Source organism: Alligator mississippiensis, chromosome 3, assembly GCF_030867095.1.
Source record: "Alligator mississippiensis isolate rAllMis1 chromosome 3, rAllMis1, whole genome shotgun sequence".
NCBI lineage: Eukaryota > Metazoa > Chordata > Crocodylia > Alligatoridae > Alligator > Alligator mississippiensis.
Window position 1 is genome coordinate 49,988,965 of NC_081826.1, and position 24,047 is coordinate 50,013,011.

At 41.9% G+C, this 24,047-nt stretch overlaps 1 protein-coding gene across 1 annotated transcript; it reads right to left on the minus strand.

The window, feature by feature from the left end:
* Positions 1-1,076: 1,076 nt before the first annotated feature.
* Positions 1,077-24,047, minus strand: LOC102560739 (carbonic anhydrase 3). The gene is made up of 7 exons (XM_059723924.1): positions 23,933-24,047; positions 23,644-23,841; positions 9,505-9,623; positions 7,162-7,254; positions 4,860-4,925; positions 3,135-3,290; positions 1,077-3,015 (listed from the first exon to the last, which is right to left on the minus strand). The coding sequence occupies exons 1-7, from the start codon at positions 23,973-23,975 to the stop codon at positions 2,896-2,898; spliced, it is 795 nt and encodes a 264-aa protein (XP_059579907.1). The 5' UTR covers positions 23,976-24,047; the 3' UTR covers positions 1,077-2,895.

The window sequence follows — 24,047 nt, forward strand, 5'->3', positions numbered from 1 at the left end:
AAGGGAAGATTTTCTCTTTTATTGATTTGTATAAGGGGTTCTGATTTTAGGACACTGAACTCTGAAGAGTATGTACTCTGCTGGTACACGCTTTATAACTTTATAAAAATGTTCCCCTGGAGGAAGAAAATGCAAAAATGTAATTTCATTTTCAGAAGATATTAAGATTATGATACCAATTGGTAGGAAATTCAGGGGTTTTTCTTCTCCACAATATCATTAAATGAATCAGATTATTCTTAAAAGATTATCTTTGCTTGTATTGGCTTGTGTCCTACCCTCACACAGTTAAAAGTTTTCCTTTACACTTATTCAGATATATTTTGGAATTCACAGTGCGGAAAAAATGACTGTGCACTAACCTAATATACCTCCAGGTCAGGGTGTTAGGATAGGAGAATGCATTTTACATTAGCACTAATAATAGAAGTTCCAGGGATCCAGAGGGCCTAATTTGGACTTCTCTGACCAACCTGGCTTTTCTTCAGGCTCACAGGACTCTATTACCTGACTTTATAGCAGCCTCTTGGGAATCTATTACTTTATTTTACTCCCACTTCACAGGACTCTTGTTGCCTGATCAAATATTGTTCTGTGTCCTAAGGGAAATGAAGCTATTAATCCCACTAAGAAGCTAGCCTTGTTTGGTGTAAAACAAAAAGGTGAAGCTATGGTTAAAAAAAATCTGAGTAATCCAGTAACTCAACTGGTTGTAGCATTTCCTTGCTGGAAACTAGACTACACGAGCAAGTTAAAGTTGAGCCAAAGCAGCTCAGGAAACTTCAGGTAAAATACATATGATCATACAAGGTAAGTTGAACCAAGGATAGTTCATTTCCAAGCTAGACACTCTAAGTATTGTTAAGATTGTGTTTTGTTATCCTACTCCCTTGCCAAAAAAGTGACAGTGTCTTGTATAAACAAACTATAGGGGTGGGTACTACACTTGTCATCTATCCTTAGGATATACAGTGGCTGCTTTATGGAAGACAGTGACAGGTATTTTGGTTAAATTCTGGTCTTATGTGTTTTTATGTCAGCCATCATTAGAAATGAAAGCAAAAACACCATTTCTTCTGCAAGTATATTTATTAGTGTTGGTTCTCTTAAGGAAGAGGAGGAAGGAAATACTATTACTATACAGCCATACAATCCTGAGACAACTTTAAGTCAGACAAGAGACAAGAACATCACAGCCAATTGCTTTTAGATAGTTAGAGTCAAAATTTTGTCTTAGATTCTTGCTCACAAATCTTTTTAACATTAGGATCAATTCCAAATACAAACAAGAGTAGAATTTGGCTTTGAGAAATGTAAGAGAAGTGGTAGAGTAAGAAAATGGAAGTGAAAATTCTTATGATTCTAAAAAGCCTTCCACAGAAACTAATCATTTTCTGCTAGTGACAAACCCTAAAGATTCAGGAAATCAAAGAAAATGCTGAAGCTTCTCAAAACTGATGTAATTGCAAATGCTGTGACATAAAAATGAAAGTTGATCCACTGATCAGAGTAAGTCAATTGTTAAAATAATTAGAAGCATTTCCCAAATTCAATACTCATAGTTTGAGCTAAATTGTTGATTTCAGTTCTCCAAAATGAAACTGTCCACCACTAATCTTTCCTTATGTTGAAATCAAAACTTGCTCATCAGTGGCTTTCTTTGTACTCTCTCTGTGCAAGAGAAACATAAAGAACAAAACTCTTGCCTTCAATGACTCCCAAGAATTACATTAATTAAAAAAATTGGAGATTTTTGACTCATCTTGCCCAATTTAAATACAACTGCTAAACATGTCTTTTAGCTGAACACATCATTTTGTCTAGAAGAGGCTACCATTGAAGAACCTAGAGATAATGGATGAAAGTCTTCTCTTGCCAGATGTAACGGTACCTTGACGAAACAAGCAGATCTCATTTGCATGGGCAACACACAAAGTACAGAGATAATTTTGGATTGTTTTGGGTCAAAATTGTCTAGTCTTGGATGAAAATTTAAGAAAGTATTGGAACTTTAGGACAGAATAGTATGCTGAATACAAGTGAAGGGCAAACCGTCACTTCAGCTTCCTATCGCTGCAAGATGCCTCTTCATAGAAGCCAGACACAAGGATTTTTTAGGGTGATATCTTTTATTGAACCAACACATAGTTGGTCTAGTAAAAAATATCACCCTAAGAAATCCTTGCTGCTTGCATATTTTCTGGATCATCATACCTACAACTTATTCTTTGAACACTATAAGCCAGACAGCACTCTTTCCCACCTTCCAAAGGTGAGAGGTGCAGAAGGCACCTGAAGGCAGCTCTTGATTCTTTGTTTGAATCTCTGACAACAAACTGCAAATGAGAGGCAGCAGAGGAAGGGGGAAAGCGGTGTGTTAAAAGAACATTTATTCACTAGATACTATTTGAATTCACAATTTATACTGCACTCCTCCCCTAATTAAATTCCCATTGTTCTGTACAGACACTGAAAGCTAGCAAGGAGGGAAATATTGTCTATTAGGGTATCTAGCAGAGGTGTTCCATTTTCTCAATTTTCTGGGTAAAGACTTAAAATGATTATGCTTTTTAATATGAAGAGATACCTCTAGATACCTAGGTATTGAACCTACCTCATTTTACTGCCAACAGCTCTTGGTAGAAAGGACCCGTTTAAAGCTAAAGCTGTTGCTATGAGCCCAACAGAGACTCCACATTTCCATATTAACCTTTAAAAATTACCCAAGCCAAATTTTCTCTGCTAAAAATCAGAGTCAGTGATCCACCATATTTCATTATTCAGACTTTCAGGCTTTGGCCAGTCCAGGGGGAGAGCAGCAGAGAGTACATTGCTACCTAGGCTTTGGTAGCTGGGAATTTTCTCACTCAAAAGGCACCCAACTTCAACAGAAATTTATTTGAAGGAGGCTCTCACAACCCTGCCCTTCAGAGGCTGTTGAGGACGCCAGTTATCCACCAGGGGGTGAAAAGGTTCATTCTCAGTGTTCATGGAAAGGCTCCGTAGCTTTGCCATCTACAAAGATCCATAATAAAAAGGTCAGCAAGCTGAGGATGTGGTATGTACACCATAATCAATTCAAAATTGAAAAAAAGCCATGCCTGTGGATAGGTGAATCACTAGGTACAGTTTACCTGGTCTGGGCTGACAACAATAGGCTCTCTCAGAAGAATCCAGGTGACACACTCTTCACAAGGAGGTGTAGTGAAGGAGCCCTCATAGGTCCAGTAGTCCCGAGACTTGGGGAAAAGGATTGATGGATCGAAGTGTAGAAAAGGAGTCTCTTTCCCCTTAACCAGACAAAACAAAATGCTATTCAGTAACCAATTTTAATACACAGCTTTCTTAAAGGGAGACTCAAGTTACAACAGAAAACTTAATGAAGGGTGTTCATGTAAGAGAAAACTCCTCCTTTCAAACATTTGATCAGTAAATTTCCTTTCTAAAATAATAACAAGCACATATTTTATTTACATTGCCTGTATAAATACAATAAAAGTGTACTATATCAAATTGTCAACCACTTCTAATATGGTTGTAACTTCCTTCACCACAATGTACTTTACCAAAATATTTCAAGTAGTCACAGTTTTATCTATAATTTAACTATACCATTCTGTAAGAGCAAAAATAAGTAGCCTTGTTTAGATTTATATCTTGCAAAGTAAAAAACATAAATATGAAAAAATAAAAGACAATTATTTTGGGGGCTGATGCCTAGCGCTTTTACTTATTTTTCCTTCTTTCTTGAGCTGCTTCTTTTTCAAAATGGTTGTAGATTAATTTTGTATTTCTGAGAGTAGTAATAAGTTTCTGCTATATAAAAGTGAACATTCATCCCTCCCTCCACTACGCATCCCTTTTCTTTTAAAATCAAGACCAAGTTGAAAAATCTGATTGTTAAACAAAGTCTCAGATGTCAGGCAGTGGGGTTGATATCACTGCTGTCTTTTCAACATATCTACAAATATTTTGTTTGTTAACTTTCTCAGGAAATCTTGGTTATAGTGACAGGTATGCAGGTTGCAAGTGGCACGCAAAAAACAAGGCAATGTCCGAGTAGCGCAAGTGATGACTGGGATGTTGAAATGAATGTCATGAGAAGACCAGAGGGGGGCAGAGAGGCAAATGAGGTCAGGTTGCCTACCATGGGAAGAAGTGGAATAATGTTAATGTAGGAATACAAGTCAAAGACAGTTCTGTATGTGGTGGAAGAGAATAAAGGCTCAGAAGAGAGATTTGAGGACTCAACCATGCAACTTAATGGCACTACTAGTGCCCTTAAGGACAACCCAAGTTTTAAAGGTTTGCTGGATTGAGGAAAGTCTTCAAAAGTCTTCAAAAGTTCAATAGTTGAGCAACATGATGAACTACCAATGTAGAATGTGGAGACAGCTAGAAAGGGTCCTGATGTTGGTAATAGAATAATATTTTCAGGAAATCCTAAATTGTTAAAATATACCTTTCTGTTCAATAAAAATAGGTCTGATAGCATAATTCTGTAGTTCTGCCCATGTTAAAAAATACAGAACTACGCTCTTATATGGCATTCATTTGAAAAAACATTTCAGGGCATGGAGTTCAGTGTTATTTGTACCCATATCTGTGAAGACTATTTACCATCTGTGCATTTAGGAACTTATGTCCAAATCCTATTAAAGCCAACCTAACAGAGTTGAGAAGGAGAATTACATGTCTTCTTATAGAAAAGAAAATATTCTGAGTCATGTTCACCAGTACACACAGGATGCTGATGTAGGGCCAAAGGTACAGCCAGAATAGACTGTCATATCTGGCCCTCTAATTTTCATTTCTGCTGATACTCTGTTTACCTAATACAATGCAACCTCTTTTATTACCTTTGTCTTGATAGATTCCATTTCTTCAAGAATTCTTTTCATTTCTCGTTTAAGAGTTTTCCCTACCTGTAATGCAGAAAGCATGAGCTGAACAAGTAGTTTTGTCAGATGATGTATTTGTTCACCATATCTTACAACTGCATTAAAACAGAATGTAAATTGTATCTCTTGTAAGTTTAATTAGCAACATTCTCAGAACATCTTGTATGAAGAAACAAAAGTATATCTGATACTGGGGAAAACATCCTGAATAATATTAAAGTGAATTAACTTAATTCTAACAGTATTTGCTAAATATTCATATAAGACTCAAATATGCTACAACATGACACCCATTGGCTTCAGTGGGAGAAAGTGATTCTACGTTGTAAATAGGATTAGAATATAAATATAAATAGGATACAGAAGAAAAAATGTGATTATTTACAAAAAATGTACTTTATATCTCTCAATTTTTTCTTAGGAAAGATAGAAAATGTATGGTTTGTTTAGCATGCATCTGTGCCATTGAATGGTAGCATTCCTGCAAAGTGTATACTTTGGCCCTTATACAGTTGCCTCATTTTATGAAAGAATAAAACGATATGTTGTACTGGTGTCCAGGGCAGATACAAGCAGAAAGTCGATAGCTTAGCAAAGGATATCATCTCAGGAAAGTAAAAAAGGAGAAGAGCAAAGGAGGATGGTATCACAGCTGTATACAGTACAAAAGAAGGCCCTTAGCAACAGCATCTAAAAATAAGATAGCTGCTCACTAGGGTTGTGCAAAGCTTCAGTCCCTGATTCGGTGGCCAAATCTCCAAATCCAAACTGAATCAGAGGACCCTTTAATCTCTCCAAATCAAACTGGAACCCTCTGAATCGATTCAGAGAGATTCAGAAAGATTCAGCAATTCAGACATAAACACAGTTTTAAAAGTTTTTTCTATATACCTCAAGGTAGCAGGTGGCTCATGAATGCAGCAATGCTGGGGCAGATGGCCCCCATAGAAGTGTAGGGGGCTCCCCAGCACACTTGGCAGTGCGATGGGCTAGCTGGCAGTGACTTAGCCCAGGGGTTTTGAAGGGGTAAAAGGTGATTGGAGGACTTGGGATTCCCTTTCCTCACCAATCAGACCCCAAAGACTCACCCTTCATGACCCCTGATTGGCCCCTTGGGTCACCTGGAGGGGGATAAAAGGGGCAGTGCAGCTGACTCAGGAGAGACCAGCAAGGGACCACAAGGAAGAAGCTTAAAAGAGCTGGTAAGAGCAGGGCCAGTGGGATGGGAGCAGTTGCCCCAGAAGCACCTGAAGGAGTGGGACCTGCAGGCAGCAGTTGGACCCTCAGCAGCACGGCATGCGGCCAGTAGGAGAGGCTCCTCAGCTCCAGCAAGGATCTGAGCAGCGACCTGAGAGGTTCCCAGCCCTGCTTCTAGCTCCTCCAATAAGAGGCCAGGAAGCTCAACATGAACCCCGAGCAATTTTACATAGTATTAACACTGATAGCTGTGTGGTAGAGTTTCTGCCTACCATGTGAGAGCTCTAAATTCAAATCCCAGCTGGGGTGGCTTGGGATGAATGATGTAACAGCATAAAATTCTTGTTGCAGTGGAAAGGGGTCATTGTGTTTTCCTCTTTTCTCCTCCTCCAGGCACCTAGGCTCTATATTCCTTGTTATTTGACATTCTGTATTTTGTGCCTTTTATATTTCACCAACCAGTATTGCTTGTTCTCCTGTTTGTTTTATATTTTGTTAACCCTGTCTTTTGTCAACTGGATGAATATGTCTATGTAACTGTGAGGCACAAACAGTGGAAGTTGTGACCTCTCTCTAGTCTTCTTTTTTATATCAGCACCATGCCAGGCAGCCTGATCACAGCCCATTCTGCCCCCCTGAGCAGCATCTCCAAGCCACCCCGCTGCCGTGAGCATCCAGCCCAGACTTGCAGCTCGCCCCCGCCACTCTGTTCTGCCACAGTCTCTGTGCTTTCCCAGGATCAGCATTTCTCAACCCACAGCTCATGAGCCTCTGAAATCTTCTTGAGACCCACTTTTGGGTTGTGATCCACGGGTTGAGAAATGCTGCTCTAAAGTGACCTTTGTTCACAAGTTACTAAATGCTGGAGATGAGGCACACAGGAATGAGTGCATTTTAAGAGTCTCTCTGCATACAACAAATTATAAGGGGACCAGGTCTCATAAAAACTTCAGCCTATGCAATGTCTTCCTATAATGCAAAGCAATGCAAGGCTGTACAACAGAAACAGCTTTCCCCCAAATGGGCTACAGTATATGTACCGTACTACCAAAAATAAACTTACTTGCAGAAAAACACCCACTATAGCCACTCCATCACGTTGTTTCAAAGCTGGAGCAAAATTACCATGTTTTGGATTCCAGTGCACCATGTGAAGCTGGGAACAAAAAGAAGCTGGATGTTATCAATTCTGTTATGCAATATAAAGCTATCAATGACACTACCATGCATTTCTCATGCACCCCACTGAAACCTGAGTGCACAGAGAATGCAGAAAATATGAATAAAGTACATCCAATCCCTGCTACAGTTTTTTCTTATGCTTCCCATAAGTTATATGTTAACAATTTGCTTTTTAAATGTAGCATAAAAAATTGACCATGGAGCAATGCAGAGAATAATAGAAAACTTGCTTAAAATTAGACATATAATGCAAAAGAGAAAATATTACAGATGCATGTAATATTCATACATGTAACATTGGAGTTTCCTATTGACATGTTTTTTTCCTTAGACAGATTTTCAGGTTAGAGAAATTCCAACCAAAGACTCTTGATTAAGCAGTGCCTTATAAAATACTGTGCTACAGCTCCTGATTCTACTCCATCCCCACTGGCAGGGAATTAACAAGATAACAATTCTCTCTCATCTCTGCTCAGGGCATTTTTCAGAACATTTTTTTTTTCTAGAGCAGCAGTTCTCAACCTTTTTTGTACCAGGACCCACTTGTAAACATTGATGTCCAGTCCTGACCCAGTAAATAGTTTAAGTAGAAAACAGCTCCCTGGCCCTGCCAGTGCCTGTCACTCCCAATCTGCTGCCCCTCATCCCAAGCGGCAAGACTTATTGCTGCTGCCACCACTGCTGGGACCCCTGTGCCAGCTGCACCATCAGCAGCTTGAGGGGTAACAGATGCAGGAAGGGGGACCATACTGCCCTCACTTCCTCCTGCCACCAGCTGCTTGGGCACGGGGCTGCAACTCTACCCTGCCGCCATGGCCCAGCTGCCATCACCACTCCTCTCAGGCCACCTGTGCTGCCTGCCACCCCAGCTCCTCTCTGGGATAGAGCTGTGTCCTGAGGTGTGTGGCAGCAGCAGCTGGTCCATGGAGGCAGGGTAGAGCCACAGCCCAGCATATGAGTGGCTGGCATTAGGAGGAGGTGAGGGCAGCATGGACCCCCTCTCCTCCCCAATTCATTGCTCCTCATGCTGCTGGTGGTGCAGCTGGTGCAGGGTCCTGCCGATGACAGCATTGAGGCTTGCTGCCCCACTCTGCCCTCCCACACTGGGTCCTACCCGCTGGGCAGCAGAGGCAGATCCCACCTGTGTCAATCTGGCCAGGCTGCAGACCCATGCCTGCACATGCCTCCACCGTACCCCTGCAACACCTTGCCTGTGAGCCCCCATCCTGCTGATGCTTTGTCTATGCCCCACACCTCCCCCCACCCCATAGACTTACCTGGAGCTGCTCTCCATGCTGCCTGGCTGCCACATGAATGTGGCATCCCATGCCTGACCACCCTCCTCTCACTCCCCCCAGCCCCAAGCAGTCCCTTGGAGGCTAGAACTCTGCCAGCTTGCAAAGGGAAACCCATTGTTTCCCACATTTTCCTCCTTTAAAGGACAATCCATTTTTTTAAGTTTATAGATCCATTTTTGAAGTTTCTTCACAACCCTTTCATTATATTCTTGCGATCCACTTTTGGGTCGCGACCTACAGGTTGAGAAATGCTGTTCTAGAGGACCTGTCTGTATAATGATTAATACAACAAGTGTCCCTGGGAAATACCTGAACATATGTGGAATTTGTACATATTTGCATGGACTATTAGCATGGTATTATTGCATTTAGACTGTAATCTTGCAGGAGACTCTCCAATAGTTTCATTCAATTTAGTCAGTGTAACCATTATCATAAAGTAATGAAAAAAGGCCCAACATTCTCTCTAAATATGCAACATAGAATACTGCTTTTTGTCAGTGCCAAGCTACATGACACTGTTAAGGATAAAAGCAGCCTAGCCTCAGATCTCCAAATGAATTTAAAAAACATCATACATTCCATGTGTTCTATCTTCTGTACAGAAGACAAGGGCCAAGTCTTATTTCTGCAAGTAAAGGTCAAAGAAAAGGACTCTCACTGATGGAAACAAGGAGATATTTGGGGAAATTGAATTAATTGGTTCAAGCAGCAAATAGGAAGTAGGTTGACTATGGTTGATACTTTCAGAATGACTATGGTTGATATTTTCACACAGGGGAGGAGAGAGGAAATCATTCACAGCCTTTTCCACAACATTTTATAAACCAACCTGAAAAATGAACTTGGGCAGTTTGCCCAGCTGCACCACACCACACTTAAATTTGCATTATATGTTAACAGAGAAAAATTAGAAAGGGCCCTACCTCTGCTGCATATTTCACTCCATCCACAATGTGCTCTGAGCCATGGTCATCAGAAGAACCCCAGTGAAAATGAAGTTGTCGCAGCCTGTAGGCTCCTTGAATAGGTCCACCTCTCAGAACTGCAAATGATAACATACCTCAATGGTAGGCCTTTTTCAAGAAGATTTGCATGCATTTCCTGCATCTTCAGGCCCCCCAAACCTGAAAAGGTATTGAGAACCTTCAAAAATGAATTCAGTGAGAGTTGAGGGCACTTTGCAAATCTAGTAGGATTTGTCTTGTATGGTCCTATACATAAGGATGACGCAGTAAATATGGATTAGACTCAATAGGTATAAAAAGTCACAAATACAGTCAAACCATAGAATTAGTTACTGGCTGAAGAACAGGTCAGATTTCTCTAACAGTAGCACATAGAGCTTGTGGAGGAAAGGTGCTCATTATTCTTCAACAACGATCATGTCATGAAGTTCTAAAGACATAATAGGAATATGTCTAAAATCAGCTTAAAAGGTGTGTAAAGTACTAAAAGCTATGTGCCTCATCCAACTTATTTATTAGGTAAGAACCTGCATTCTGAATAGATAAGGAATAAGTCTACTTTCATCTTTTTTACTGAAATATTTAAAACAAAGTATTGGAAAGATGCCTATTTTAATGCATTTTTATGGACATATAATACAGGGTATTTCTAAACTGTAATAAAAATACCTGCTAAGGCCATTAATTTGCCATTAAAATAAATAGACAGACCAAGTTATACTTTTCTAACACTTCATTTTAACTTATGGGCTACTACAACTTATTTAAAATCTGTCATGAGGTGAGGTTAGAAGGCCTCAAGAAAAAACAATCATGTTTCCCTCATCTATAAATATGGCTTGACTTGTACCTGGTTTTCAGACCCAACAACATAAAAAAACTAAGGTATCTGTAAAATGTAGAAAGAACTTCCAACTGGATTCCTTCTGTCATCTTGATTTTGTTTAGAAAGCATGGTCCAAGACACACACATGTATACCGTGAGCGCACAGAAACCCTGAAGGCAAATGATACAACTTTCTATGCTCTCATCAGGAAAACATTAAAGTTTACCTGTTTCGCAGCCCAAATTCCAAGGATAAAACAAAGGGTCCAGAACAATCTACAAAGTAGACCTGGCTCAAAAGTAGTGAAGAGGGACCCTTATTTTGTTTCTGCTTGTAACTGAACCCAAGGTCTTTGAAGCAGTTTTCTATTATTTGAGGTAGAAATGAAAAGGAAGCTCAGTTTTATTAAGAGTAAGGACTAGTGATCAATGGTTGCAAAAGAAACATATGTAACATGTCCCTTGATATTGGATGTGAGGAAGAGAATGAACAGTTTTTAAAGTCCAGTGTAGTCTGTTTTTATACATTTTATACTCAGAGCCTCCAAGCTATATTTGGCTACATGCAGCAGTCCTGTCAAATAAGTGGGTGATAACATCTCCACTATGTGAAAGGCTGTGTTTAAGTCTAGATAGATTAGATCATTGCCCTTGTGTAGGAAGTAAGTTATACTTCATAGGAGGATATTAGATTGGTCTGATATAATCTTTCTTGGATAAATTTATGTTGTGTTTTCTCCCATTATCTTGTTATTCTGGGATGCAGATTATCCAATTCTGTAGCAACAGCAAACTGAGATTTACTTTTACCTCAGATATAACAGACTCTTTTCCACCCCACTCACATGCCACTTAATTAAGCTCAACTAGAAGCCATGGCAGGCAAGCTCCTGAGTAACAAATGCTTCTAGTAGACTCTCAAAAAAAAAAAAAAATCCCAGTGATTTCTATACCATCGGAGGCAACAAAATACATATTACCACCATGCAGACACAACAGCAAATACACAAATTCATTGATCCTGTGTAAACAGGAGCTGTTCCTCCATCACCAAAACACTCCAAATCAAATGTCCCTGTTAGCTGTCCTGTTTGCTAGCTCACACTAGTCTTTGGCTCCCAATGGTTGCTGGTATTCTTTTAAGCTGGAGGGGATACAGGGCATGACTACATGTGCACTTTACTGTGCAGTAGTATATTCTACTGTGCATTAAAGTGGTGCATAAAAAACAACGCTAATATGCTAATGTGCAGTAGAATAGGCTACTGCATATTAAGCATTACCTAAAAAGCATGCACTTGCGCTACTACACATTAGCACAACCTAATGCGTATTTATTTAGTACCTCATAGTATCTCATATTGGAGGTACTAAATGTAATGCACATTAATAAAAGTGCATCAATGCATGTGTAGACACATCCAGTGACTTCTTTGTTTTGTCATCTATAAACCAAAGAGTAGAACAAGACTGCAATCTATTTGTCAAACTCCAAAACAGAAGAATTTCACACACTTTAGGCTTCTCTTCCTCCACAGCTCCTTCCTTTTAAATACTTAACTCTAATATTCTGGTGGCTCAGCAAAGGGCTAAGGAAGATGCTACTGTTTCTGGTATTAGAGGGAACTTAGATTTGAGCTGTATGGATTTGGTTGGAGAGGTCAGCCTATGCCAAGTTCCCTGGTCTTAGTTGTCCCAGGAAAACAGAGACAGAAAAGTATATTTTGGATAGGGGTGATCCTGCCTTGGATAGGAATGATCCTGCCTGAGGCAGGATATTTGGCTAGATGACCTATGGAAGTTCCTTCCAGCCCTACTTCTCTATGATTATGGCCTTAGTGGTCCCCTTGACATTTTCCACCTAGAGAGGAAATTTTTCCCTTTCTGCAAATAATTTTACCTGATGTTAGCTATTGAGCAAGCCCTCTTTTGTCCCTCTCAAGTACACTCTTAAGATGACAAACCTGGCACCTTCTTCTCTTTCTGGTTGAAAACACCTGCCCAGCTACTCCAGTGATAAAAACAGCTACAGCCCAGATTTCCAAATGTATAAACCAGGGACGTCAAACTCATCTGGGTCCACAAGCCGGATGAGTGGTACACAGGTGGTCCACTGGCTGAACTGGGCCTGTGGACCTCTTCCCCACCCCCAGCATACCTGTTCCAACAGCTGTTCCAGCTTGTCTGGGACCTGTGGTGTGTGCAGTGTGGATACTGCAGTGGCTGGAATGGGCACCATGTACAGCACAGAGTGGTAAGCGCTGCACACAGTGGCCACCCAGCAGCTCTGGGACAGCACCACACACGACCCTTGCTCCAGCCAGTGCTTTGGCCTTCCTAATTTCATCCCTGCTGGGAGCAATACTCTTATCCTAGTTGCTTGTTCAAGTTTCCACTTCTTGTAAGCTTCCTTTTTGTGTTTTAGCTCATTGAAGAGTTCCCTGCTAAGCCAAGCCAAGATAGTCTTTTGCCATACTTGCTAGTCTTTCTGTGCACTGGGATAGTTTATTCCTGCACAGGACCAAGCTGAGTTTGTTCTATGAAACTAATTTCTTCCAGGAGTCTGTGATACTGGCTGTGACAGGCTTCTTTACACACAAAATATTTTTTTATTTTGTCCAAAAGGAACATAATACACAGAGCAGAGGGGGAAAGCCACAAATAATCCTGTAGGTCTACTTCCCCAACCCGGGCCCTTCATCTTTTCTAACAAACAATTATAAACTCCTTTCCACTGAGAAAACCCCTATTCCTGGCTCAGAGAAACTGACTGTTTGCAGCAGAATCTCTCTGCATCTCTCTTGCATGCCTGTCAAAACTAACTTATCCCCTTTGATTCTAGACTTAGCCTTGGAAAGAGTAACTCATTCTTAGCCTGGAAAGCTAAGTCACAGGTATTCCCAGTCTTCCCTGTTGTTTCCTGAAGGATTCCTGTTTGCATCTGTGTGGCCTTTCCCACTTGACTCTTAACAATCTCTTTGGTCCCTGGCAGACGCTACACTTCAGACTCAATCAACCTATTAATTCTGTCTTAAATAGTAACATAGCCACACATTCAGACAAGTAATGGCAAAACAAAATGGAAAGCCAGCCACAATATTATTCCACAAACTGTGTAATATTTTTGTGGTCGATTTTCATTGTGCCTTAAACTGAACATGTGGAAGGGTCCTCACCAGGCAACCTCATGTCAGCTGCATGGTGAGGCTTGGGTGACAGTTCCCCATGTTGGCAGGCTGACAGCCATGGCATGCAGTCCTGCATGCACCCTGCTGTTTTCAGCCATGGCTCCCTGCAATCAGGAAAGTTGACTGCCTTGCTCCACAGCTCCTACATCCTAGCTGCAGGAATCCTGGCATTGTGGAGAGGTTCCTTGATCCCAGGGTTCTCATCCACTGGGATCTTAAAAAACTGCATATGCAGCGGGGCTGCAGATGAGGTTTTCTGACATCCAGGCAAATGGGCTCTGAGATGAGCCCCAGGGCAGTCACAGGGCTTGGACCCACAATCACCTGATTGTGGGTCCCAGCCCCAAAACTGCACTGGAGTTTCCTGCCAGCTCCAGTGTGGCTAAAACTATTAAGCAAATGATTGTTAGTCCCAGCCCTGAGACTGCAATAGTTCACACCAGGCTGTAGACGCCCAGCTTTCATCTTACCAGTACAGGGGGAGGCATAATTATGTCCCCAGGCTCTCCCTGCACTGGGAAATGCAGGATACAGTTGTGACCTGTCTCCATTCCTGAAGTCATGCTTCCTGCAATGTACACGACATGGCAGGAGGTACAAGTTGTTGAGACTGGCAATCAGATCACAGTGCCATTAATAGAACGTGTACCAGGGGTCTTTAATGTTTTAGCTCTTTGCATTCACACAAGAGAATATCATACAAGATAACTTGAGGAGCATTAAAGGTAAAAAAATTCTACACTCAACTCTATAATTCTCCCTATTTTCTGTGTCTGATTTTTCCCACAACACGAAATTCCTATTAAAGGCTGGTTTAGTTGTATTCAATCAGCCTGAAACCAAGAGTTTGACAGCATGTAGCTGGAGTCCTATAGAGACATTGTGCGGCCAAAATATTCAGCTAGAAGAACTGTAGACTTGCCATAAATCAATATAGCGTGTAAGGACCAGACTGTGAATATACTTCGACAGGAATGAAAGAAACTATGTGCATAAATTTGTTTTTTTAGACAAATCCTTGCCTCCAATTCTGGGCCTTTGGCCTACAGGCTACTATCAGCCAAGCTCTCAAATTCACTTTCATTTGTGACCCAAGGCAGAAATGAAACCTATGTCTCTAGGCAGAAAGCTAACAATCCACTCCAAAAGTACAGCCCCAGAGGCTTGCTCTGAATACCATGCGAGTTTTAAACACCAACAACAGCATGGAAGTTCAAAGTTAACATTAATGCAGTTCTTAAATCCTCCTGTGCCTAAGGATTGCTGGACCTAAATTAATGCTTGAGATCATGCATGTTGGATTACCCAGGGATAAAAGATGCACTAAACCCGGAGTGGAAGGCTTAACTTTGTTGTTTCTATCTTTAGTTGACATGTGTCATTGCTATAGGGAACATTAGCAAAAATGTACCGGGTTTTAATTGTGGGATTCTTGAAACTGTAAGAGCCTTTATTAATAAATTAATCAGCATAAATAATTTAGTTATATAATAATATAATATAATAATAATATAAGTTCATCACGGGGGCACAGAAGGGAATTGGTGAGTATTTATTCACCAAGGCGCCCCCGGGGGTTACAAGAAATAATGGCCACAAGCTAGCAGAGAGCAGATTTAGATTGGACATTAGGAGGAACTTCTTCACAGTTAGAGTGGCCAAGGTCTGGAACGGGCTCCCAAGGGAGGTGGTGCTCTCCCCTACCCTGGGGGTTTTCAAGAGGAGGTTAGATGAGCATCTAGCTGGGGTCATCTAGACCCAGCACTCTTTCCTGCTTATGCAGGGGGTCGGACTCGATGATCTATTGAGGTCCCTTCCGACCCTAACATCTATGAATCTATGAATATTCTAACAAAAGCCTCTTAAAAAGTGACACACAAAGGTAGATAAATATTTTCATAATTTCCATTTAATTTTCCTTATGGGGAAATTCAGGAAGAAAAACTAAAATATCTCAATGCCTTTGATGACCTGGGTGTAAGGAACTTACTGAAAATGTAACAAACCAAATAAATGGAAAAGTTGGAAAATCTGCTGGCACTGTTTCCTAACTAATACAGCTGGACCATGCCACCTGTTTGTAATGTGAGTTGTGAGGGCAGGTTAAATAGCAGGAGTTTAAAGGATACTTTTTTAATGATTTGGGATTTGTCCAATATAAAAATAAAGTTATCTTAACACTCAAAACTTTATGGAGGATTAGACCAAAATGAAAGCTTTTGGTTGAGTTTGGTTTCTCTTCCCAAAGAAGAGATGTTACTATTATTTTTTCCCTTGGACAACAGAAACATATACAATTAAACAGCTGCTTAAGCTTTTAGGTACACACTACTTCCAAAAAAGAACACTGCTACAAAAAGCTTTGGTGAGGCAGTGGAAGATCCTACAGGAAGATAGAGGGATACTTACAGGAAATGTGTCTGCACTGTGGAGATCCAAACTCCTATCCTGTAGCTGTCAAAGTCAATGGCAGGAGGGTGGGAAGGACAACTGGCAAGAGAATTTCCACCTGGGATATCAGGGGAGAAACCAGAGGTGACTGCTGGAGTGAGGACATTACAAGAGGGTGCCTACACAGGGCAGTGCCAAGCTTGGCAAAATCAGGATCTCTGATAATATGAATTTCAGTGGGCATCTTCGTAAGCTGCTTTTATTCAAGTTTGGTGGTTTAGTCCAGAAGGGCGCAACTCAGATCAGCAGTGTAAGGGAAGGGTGGGAAAAAAAATCTACATCTTCTACCCATTTCCACAGCTCTCCTATTGACTGAGCCACAGTGGGTGCATCTACATGTGTGCTTTACTGCATGGTTGACTAATTAGCTCCACAGAAAAGTTTCATAGTCTACACATGTACTGCTGTTAGGACACAGTAAATTAAGTCCTCCATAGGATAGTACTGTCTGGGACAACACTATCTTACAGCGGAGTAAGTTACTCCACCAAAATGCATGTGTAGATGGTGACCAGGGCTGGCTGGGGCACAAGGGTACTACAGTGCTGGGGCTGCCTGCCAGCTAGCCCCACACTGTAGCTCCCTCATGCCCCAGCCAGCCCCTATGCCCCTTGTTGCCACCACCCAGAGCCCGGGGCTGATTCCCCAAGTTCCCTTGCTAGCCTGGAGCTGTTCCATCCTGGCTCAAAGTGCTGCTGTACTGGGCACATGTGCAGACATTACGCCCAGGAGCAGCTGACTCTGGGGTGAATGGCACACATCGCCTTAATAGCACATGTAGATGCACCCAGAAAGACAGATTCCTTCATCCCAGCCCCTCCCTCACCATCCTCGCCAGCAAAGCCTGATGATTAGTCATTGAAACATTACATAAAATCAATAGCTTATTTAACTTACTAATGCTACAATAACATCTCATCTCAGGTAAAAACTACATTGACCTATAGATTCAAGCCTTTCTTATAAATCCAGTACGGCTGTGCGAAACAGCACCATTTCGTTCAACTTCTGTTTTGCCATTTCGAAGGGACAGCGTTTTGTTTCACTGTTTTGAAGCGCTGTTCCACTTCGTTGCGTCGAAACTGCTTTGTTGTTTCGACGCGTTTTGACATTTCACCCATAGGCTATAATGGGGAATCATGAAAATGCCTATAACTTTGTCATTTCTTTCATGATTAGAATGAAAACAGCAGGGATGGTAGCCCCTGCTGAGGCTACAAAGCCTGTCAAGTTTCAAGGAGATAGGTGTGGGGGTTTCAGGGAAACTTTACCTCAGACTACTGACAAGCAAAACTCATGCCACGTGTGTATATTAAGGCAGAGCGGGATGAAAACAGCAGGCATAGCATTACCTGCTGAGGCCATGAAGTCTGCCAGGTTTCAAGGAGATAGGTGCAGTGGTTTTAAAGAGATAGGTACATAGGTGCTGATGCTGCTGAGCTGCTGGAAGACACAGCTCAGTAAGCTGACTCCCAAGGCACAAAGAAAGCTCAATTCAAACAATAGGACATAAAAAAACTAGAACTCTTGGTTCCAAAATGATACCTTTTATTAGACTCAATGGAAAATGGCAAGAAAATTGTTTATTTCCTGCCTATGGGACTTTTTACCATCTTGTACCATCTACACTTTTCCCAGAGCCTGACAAAGGGACTTTGATCACGAAAGCTTGTAGAAAAGGACAATTTTCTTGCCATTTTCCAGTTGGCCTAATAAAAGGCATCATTTTGGAACCAAGAGTTCTAGTTTGTTATATGTCTTTTTGTCTCAGACCAACACGGCTACCAAGTACACCCCCAATTCAAACAATGTTTATTATGCTGTTTTTCTGTCCCTCCCCCTGAGCACTAGGATTGGAAAGGACCTCAGGGAAGGATCACAGTCACTGGCCAGCCATACAAACAATATCAGAGCAGTCCTACACCCCCTCCCTCCCCACTTCCCCTCTCCCTCTCCTTAGTTTCTGTTTAGCTTCAGGCAAGCCCAGCTTCAAGTGCCCTCATTTAGTTTTGAAGCTGTTTCAAAGCCTTTTGTTTCATTTCAATTTTGCTGTTTTGAGCTCAAAACGCATGGAAACAGCTTCAAAATGAAACACCAGTCGAAATTTTGCCTAGGCCTAATATCCAGTAGCACAGTGGTTACAATTGGTTTTCAAAATGGACAACTTTCATACCGTTCATAAAATGACTTATTCAAGTTCAGCACCTACTTCAGATACTTAGAGAGAACATAGTGAAATTATATAAAATAGGAACAGGTACTTTTTTTGTCAGATCTGGATTTTGTAATTGAAAAAATGCAATCTGTCAAGGCAATGTTTTCATCAACATGAAAATTGCTTTTCCCCTTGAATGCAATGCTTGACTGGACTGCAGCAGAGACAGCACAACTGACCTTTAGTTTCTCTTATTTCTACATTTCACACTTGTCATCCATGTCATTCTGCTGTTACCTTATAATTGTTCAGAAAATCTTACATATCCTAAACCCTACTGTTTATCACCTATAAACCAGGGATGGGCAAAATGAGGCCCGCAGGCTGGATGCGGCCCACTTGGCCATTCTATCCGGCCCGTGGAGCACCTAAAAAATGTAGAAAAGTATTATTTATCTGCCCCTGGCTGCCTGTCATGTGGCCCTCGATAGCCTGCCAAAACTCAGTAAGCAGCCCTCCGCCCGAAATAATTGACCACCCCTGCTATAAACTTTCAGGCTCTTATCTTTAGGAATGCTCCAAAAACTGGGTATTGGTTTATCCAGAACCCCCCAAACAAACAAACAAACAAACAAACAAAAACTAGGGGTTTTTTTTAATTATTATTATTTAGGTTTATTCATTTGCTCAACAACATTAATAACTTACTGATACTTATTTTATCATCACTTTTTCAGGTGGCACAATTACTACTTTGCTGTTACATTTGCAAATTGAAGGAAATGGGTACTATTTAAAAACACTATAAAAATTATTCAGTTTGTTGTGATAAATAAAGCGCCTCCGAGAGATCAAATCTATCATAAACATTAAGGACTTGTAGCTTACTCCAAACAATTCATCAGGTATTTTCATTAACATTTGTAAATTTCCTGCAAAACAAAATCCAAAATTAAAGGATTTGAATGAATCTTTCTGCTGAAATTCAAAATATAAAAGTTGATTATTAAAAAGACTGTTTTGAAAGATATTCAGGAAAATGATGATGTCAAGTTCTTTTGCCTAAAATATGACACTTTTAGGGGACACTGGGAATGTAGACTATTTACCCACAATTTTACGTTACTGTTGTTGATGGCAAACCCAATCAAAGACTTACTGAAGTTGCCTGATTACACAGCATCATTATGAAAGAAACAAAAGAACAAATTTTGAAATATTGCTAAAAAATGGGTCTTGACCTTCAGAATATTCACTATTCTTGCTTTGATGGGAAAGTCATATCAGGGTAAAGGTATACAAATGCTTTTAGAAGAGAAATTAAGCCAACAAATCTGCCAAGTGCTTGAATCACCAGTTACACCTGGGTTACTCACCTCTCTGAGAGGAACTCAGCAGTGAGATATGCTCTTAATTTGTAACTACATTTTTTTTGCAGGCATGATGTGAGTGTCCTGTACAAAAGGTAGCACCTGTAAAGACTCATAGGGTAAGGTTACACCAGTGGTTTGCAACCTTTTTAGACTCAAGACATCCCTCCTTAGATTCAAGGCACCCCTTGAGAATTAAAGCTAAGAGCTGGTATTTTGCTTTTGACTAATGGAAAAATAATAAACCAATTCTTCTGTTGCAAAAAATTCAGAAAGACAACAACAGGTCAGAATGGTTTTGACAATATGGATTCCCATTTGAAACCACTGGATTTATCCTACAAATACATGTAGGTGTTTGCATGCCTAACAGTGCTAATACTGTGTAGCACCCCACAGCATGCTTTAAAGTATCTCATGGCACCCCAGGGTGCTACAGAACCATGGTTGAGAATTGTTGGTTAACACTGTTTTCAGGAAAGGGCAGGATATCCCTGAACCTGTCCTACCCATCCACTCCTGCTAGCATTCACCAAATCTGGAAATACAGTAGTGAAGCTACTCCTGTGGTGTCTTTCACAGATGCTCTTGACTTTTATATGCAGCATACTTGAGAGCATCTCATAGGGGTGGCTTCCCTATTGCATTTGTGCGCGTGCAAGTGGAAGGCAGTGGACAGTGCTTTGGTTCTTGAAGGAACCACAGAAGCATAGAAACAAAGAGATCAGCCACCAGGGAACCTTGGAAAGAATCCTCAGTAATTTGGAAGAGATTCAAAGGATCCTGTCACATTTTTTTGAATGGATATGGCAATCTATTGAAGAAAGAGGGCTGTTGAAAGTTATGGTATCACCCAAAATCTTGTTCTTATTTGAGATTATAGGAATGAAAGGCTTTGCTTCCATGAACAGCTACCTTCAAAAGGAATAATGCACATTGCTAAAGGAGCTGAACTGACTGTTGATACCTGCAATGAGATTTGACAAGAGAGAAGCTTTAAGATTTTTTTTTCTCAGAGATTTTATCTAAGTACCTTGTTTTGAAAGATTTATGTGCGGAAGCATCAACTGCATGATGCGCCACCTGGAGAGCCAAGGTAATACCCCCAAAATTTCAAGATCCCATAGATGTTCCCATAAATGAACATCACTGATCCCAGATTTATCATGAACAAATAAAACTAGCGATGAATTACAACAGAGATTTTTCTAAAAATTCCAACTTATACAAAAGCTTGGCAGAAATCTCTTGCACTAGTTCTTCAGACTTCTTGAAACAGGAATCACTACATACTTTTACTTGTTGGAATTAGATGTTGAGAAAGAAAATTGAAATGATTGCCTTTATACCATCGATACATAGGAGAAACTGCAAAGAATCCAAAGAAATTATTGGTGCCGCCATTAAATTAAATGTGTCTTCCCCACATTTTTTAAAATGTCTCTTGTGGTCTTGTTGTTTGTAGCATTAATTGCAATTTAGGAGATATTTTCCCTCCTGACAGCAAAAGATGAGCCTGATCTCCTGAAAAAGGGTAACCTCATTCACCTGTCACATGAAAGTGATTTTATTTCAAAACTGAACCTAAGTGACTTTATGGAAGTTTTTAGAGGACATTACTAAGAAGGTTCCAGCTGTAGTTTCAAGAACCATCCTTACATTAGGCAGTACTGTCCTGTTAAAATCTCTAGTTTTATACTTCAATATCTTGCATTTAAAAAAACACCAGCTTGAGTATTTCTTTAATTGAACGAATCACAAACCTGTAAATTATTTTTCTTATTTCATAAAAATAAAATTTAAAATGACTTCTCGTCAAAACTACATTTTCATTAAGTGCCTCCAAAATACAAGCACAACTACTCAATTCGTGTGTTAACATCTTAACTGTGGACACAGCAAAGAGGAATGCAAGATTCATAAAGTGTGAGAGAATGAATCTATATTCCAGGTCTGAAACTACTCCTATGAAAATGAGAAATCTTAGGCTCCAGCTCCTGCTTAATGGACAGTTTATGCATGTTGCCTTAAATAAACCATTAGATAAAATGTATAAACAGTTTTGGGAGCAGGAATTATAATCCAGGCTTCCTTTCTCCCAGGTGAATTCCCTCATGGCTGGACTAAAGAGTATAAATCTTTCTTCCATGCTCCACAAGTCCAGCATTTTATTGCTGCACAGTGGCATAGCTTCAAGAAGGATAGAGACTACAGCCTCACCAGACCACATTTGTCTATATCTTTATACTTAGGGTACTAGGAAACACAGGTTTGAACCTCCTCAGGGTGAGGAGGGCTTTGAACCTAGACTTCCTCCTTCCATAGATAAGTGCTCTTGATGCTAGCCCAGTGGTTCTCAAACATTTTTATACTCAAGGAACACCTCCGAAAATGCCAGCTCCTAGTTTTGACTTGTCTTTCAACTACAGAAAAATAAAGCAATTTTTCTATTGCAAAGACTCAGAAAGACCCCCAACAAGTTAGCAATCTTTTTAATGCCATTGATTCTTATTTGAAATATCTGGATTTATCATGTGAATCATGTTTGCACACCTAATAATGCTAAACATCATGTGACACCCTGCAGCACCCTTGAAAGGATCTCAAGGCATCTCAGGGTGCCATAGCACCCTGGTTGAGATTGCTGTATTAGACTACAGGTTTCCCTTGATTTATGTGGTACATGCGTTCCTGGAGAATGGCACATAAATCGAATTCGCATAAAGCAAACCCACTTTACAGTGTAACAAATAGGGATGGTGGTGAGGGAGGGAGGGAAGGATGGAGTGAGGCTGACAGCCTTTTTTGAATGAAAGATCCTATGCTTTGTGTTAAAAATAATAATAATAATAATCAGCGCTCTCACTGTTAAGTGTGCTCAGGACCAGAACAAGCCCTCAGGGGCTTGAGGTGCAGGGATACCTAAGTTATGAATCCCAACCTGTGAGATTGACACCAAGATGACAGTGGATTTTGGGTCTGTCAATGCAGCCGGTTCCCTGTGTCACAAATAATAAGTTTGCAGCTTTCAAAAAAGATACTCATTTTAAATGTGTTGTGGGACACAGTGCCAGGGGCTTTAATTGGCAAGCTACACTAAAAGCGCTTGTGCATCATGTGCATCAGTGTCCCTGCACATCCCTATGAGGAAAAAGTGGTGGTGGGGTGCTTTGAACTAAAACTCATTGAACGTGTTTTATTTCAAAGCACCTGCCTCCATTTTTTCAGCGTGGAGAAGCACAGGGATGCTGATACATGTGACATGCGAGGCAGCCGGAGTGCATCTATTTCTGTACTGCAGCAGACTCTATTAATTGAGTCTGCTCCAATGCGCTGGATTTCCAGCATGTCGAAGCAGGCTCCACACATGTATATAGGAGCTTATGTTTGTACAGGTGTTCCAGCTGTGTGCCTCAAAGCCCAGTGCATGAAAGTTGCTTCTCATGCAGACAGCCTGAGGATTTCGGCTCAGTGTGCATGTAGCGTACCCAAGGAAGTAAAAACCCATTCCCAACTTGGGGCCAGGATTCTTTTGCTGCTCTCCCACCCTGATATTCCCTACCCACTGGAAGGATATCGGCATTGACTGTGCATCCCCTGCTCTGCCTTCTCATCTGCTTAGGACAATATTTCTCAAAAACCTTTGCTACCCACATCACACTTTTGTTCTGGATTCAACCTGCCGGCACCCTTCACTCTTACACCTGCAAAGGGGTGTGTGCATATATGCGCGCACATGTGCATACAAGACTTGCATGGTGGTGCCCAAGTTCTGTGGCCGCACACAGCTGAAGAGTGGTGCCAGGCGGGTCTGCAGGCTGGGGACAGTGTGTGGGCCCAACCCTGCCCCTGGGGCTGGCCCAGCTGGGGCCAGGTCCCTCTTCCAGGGGCTGGCACAGCCAGAGCCTGCCCTGGCCGCTAGGAGCGCAGCCATCTGGCAAGGTGGGAAACCATGTCCGTGTGGGTGGCTACCCCTCCGCACTGCCGGGCTCCCTGGGGTGCCCCAATATGGCAGCCTCTCACTTCCCGCGGGGGCTTGCAGGGGCGCTGGAGCGGGCAGGCTAGCCCCGACCCCGGCCCCGGCCCCGGCCCCGGCCCCGGGCCGACCTGAGCGGTCGAAGGTGTCGTCGAAGACCACGCGGCAGGTGCGCCCGTTGTTGAGGATGCTCTTGGCCGCGCCCGGGTCGTAGCTGGCGAACCAGGGCGGCAGCGCGGGGTCGTGCTGCACCTCCTCGCTTCGGATCTCCACCGGGGACTGCCGCTCGCCGCGCGCCACCGGGTACTGCTCGTGCCAGCGCGCCGGGCCTACGGGACGGGACGGGACGGGGCGGGCGGTCAGCGCCCGCCGCAGCGCCCCGCGCCCCCAGCTGCGCCCGCCGCCCCCGGCCCCGCTCACCGTTGTGGCTCTCGTAGCCCCAGGGCGAGGGCGGCTGCGCCATGGCCTCGGGCTGCGGTGGCGACTCTCGCAGGCAGGCAGGCACTGCCCTGGCCCGGCCCCAGCCCCCGCACCC

Bases quoted from the DNA above. Each gene is read 5' to 3' on its own strand.
- LOC102560739 (XM_059723924.1), bottom strand. From the start codon at position 23,975: ATGGCGCAGCCGCCCTCGCCCTGGGGCTACGAGAGCCACAACG. The intron at 7,255-9,504 runs GTAGGGCCCTTT...TTTTGTTCCCAG, and splicing joins GAGTGAAATATGCAGCAGAG to CTTCACATGGTGCACTGGAA. The intron at 3,016-3,134 runs GTAAACTGTACC...GGATCTTTGTAG, and splicing joins TTGTTGTCAGCCCAGACCAG to ATGGCAAAGCTACGGAGCCT.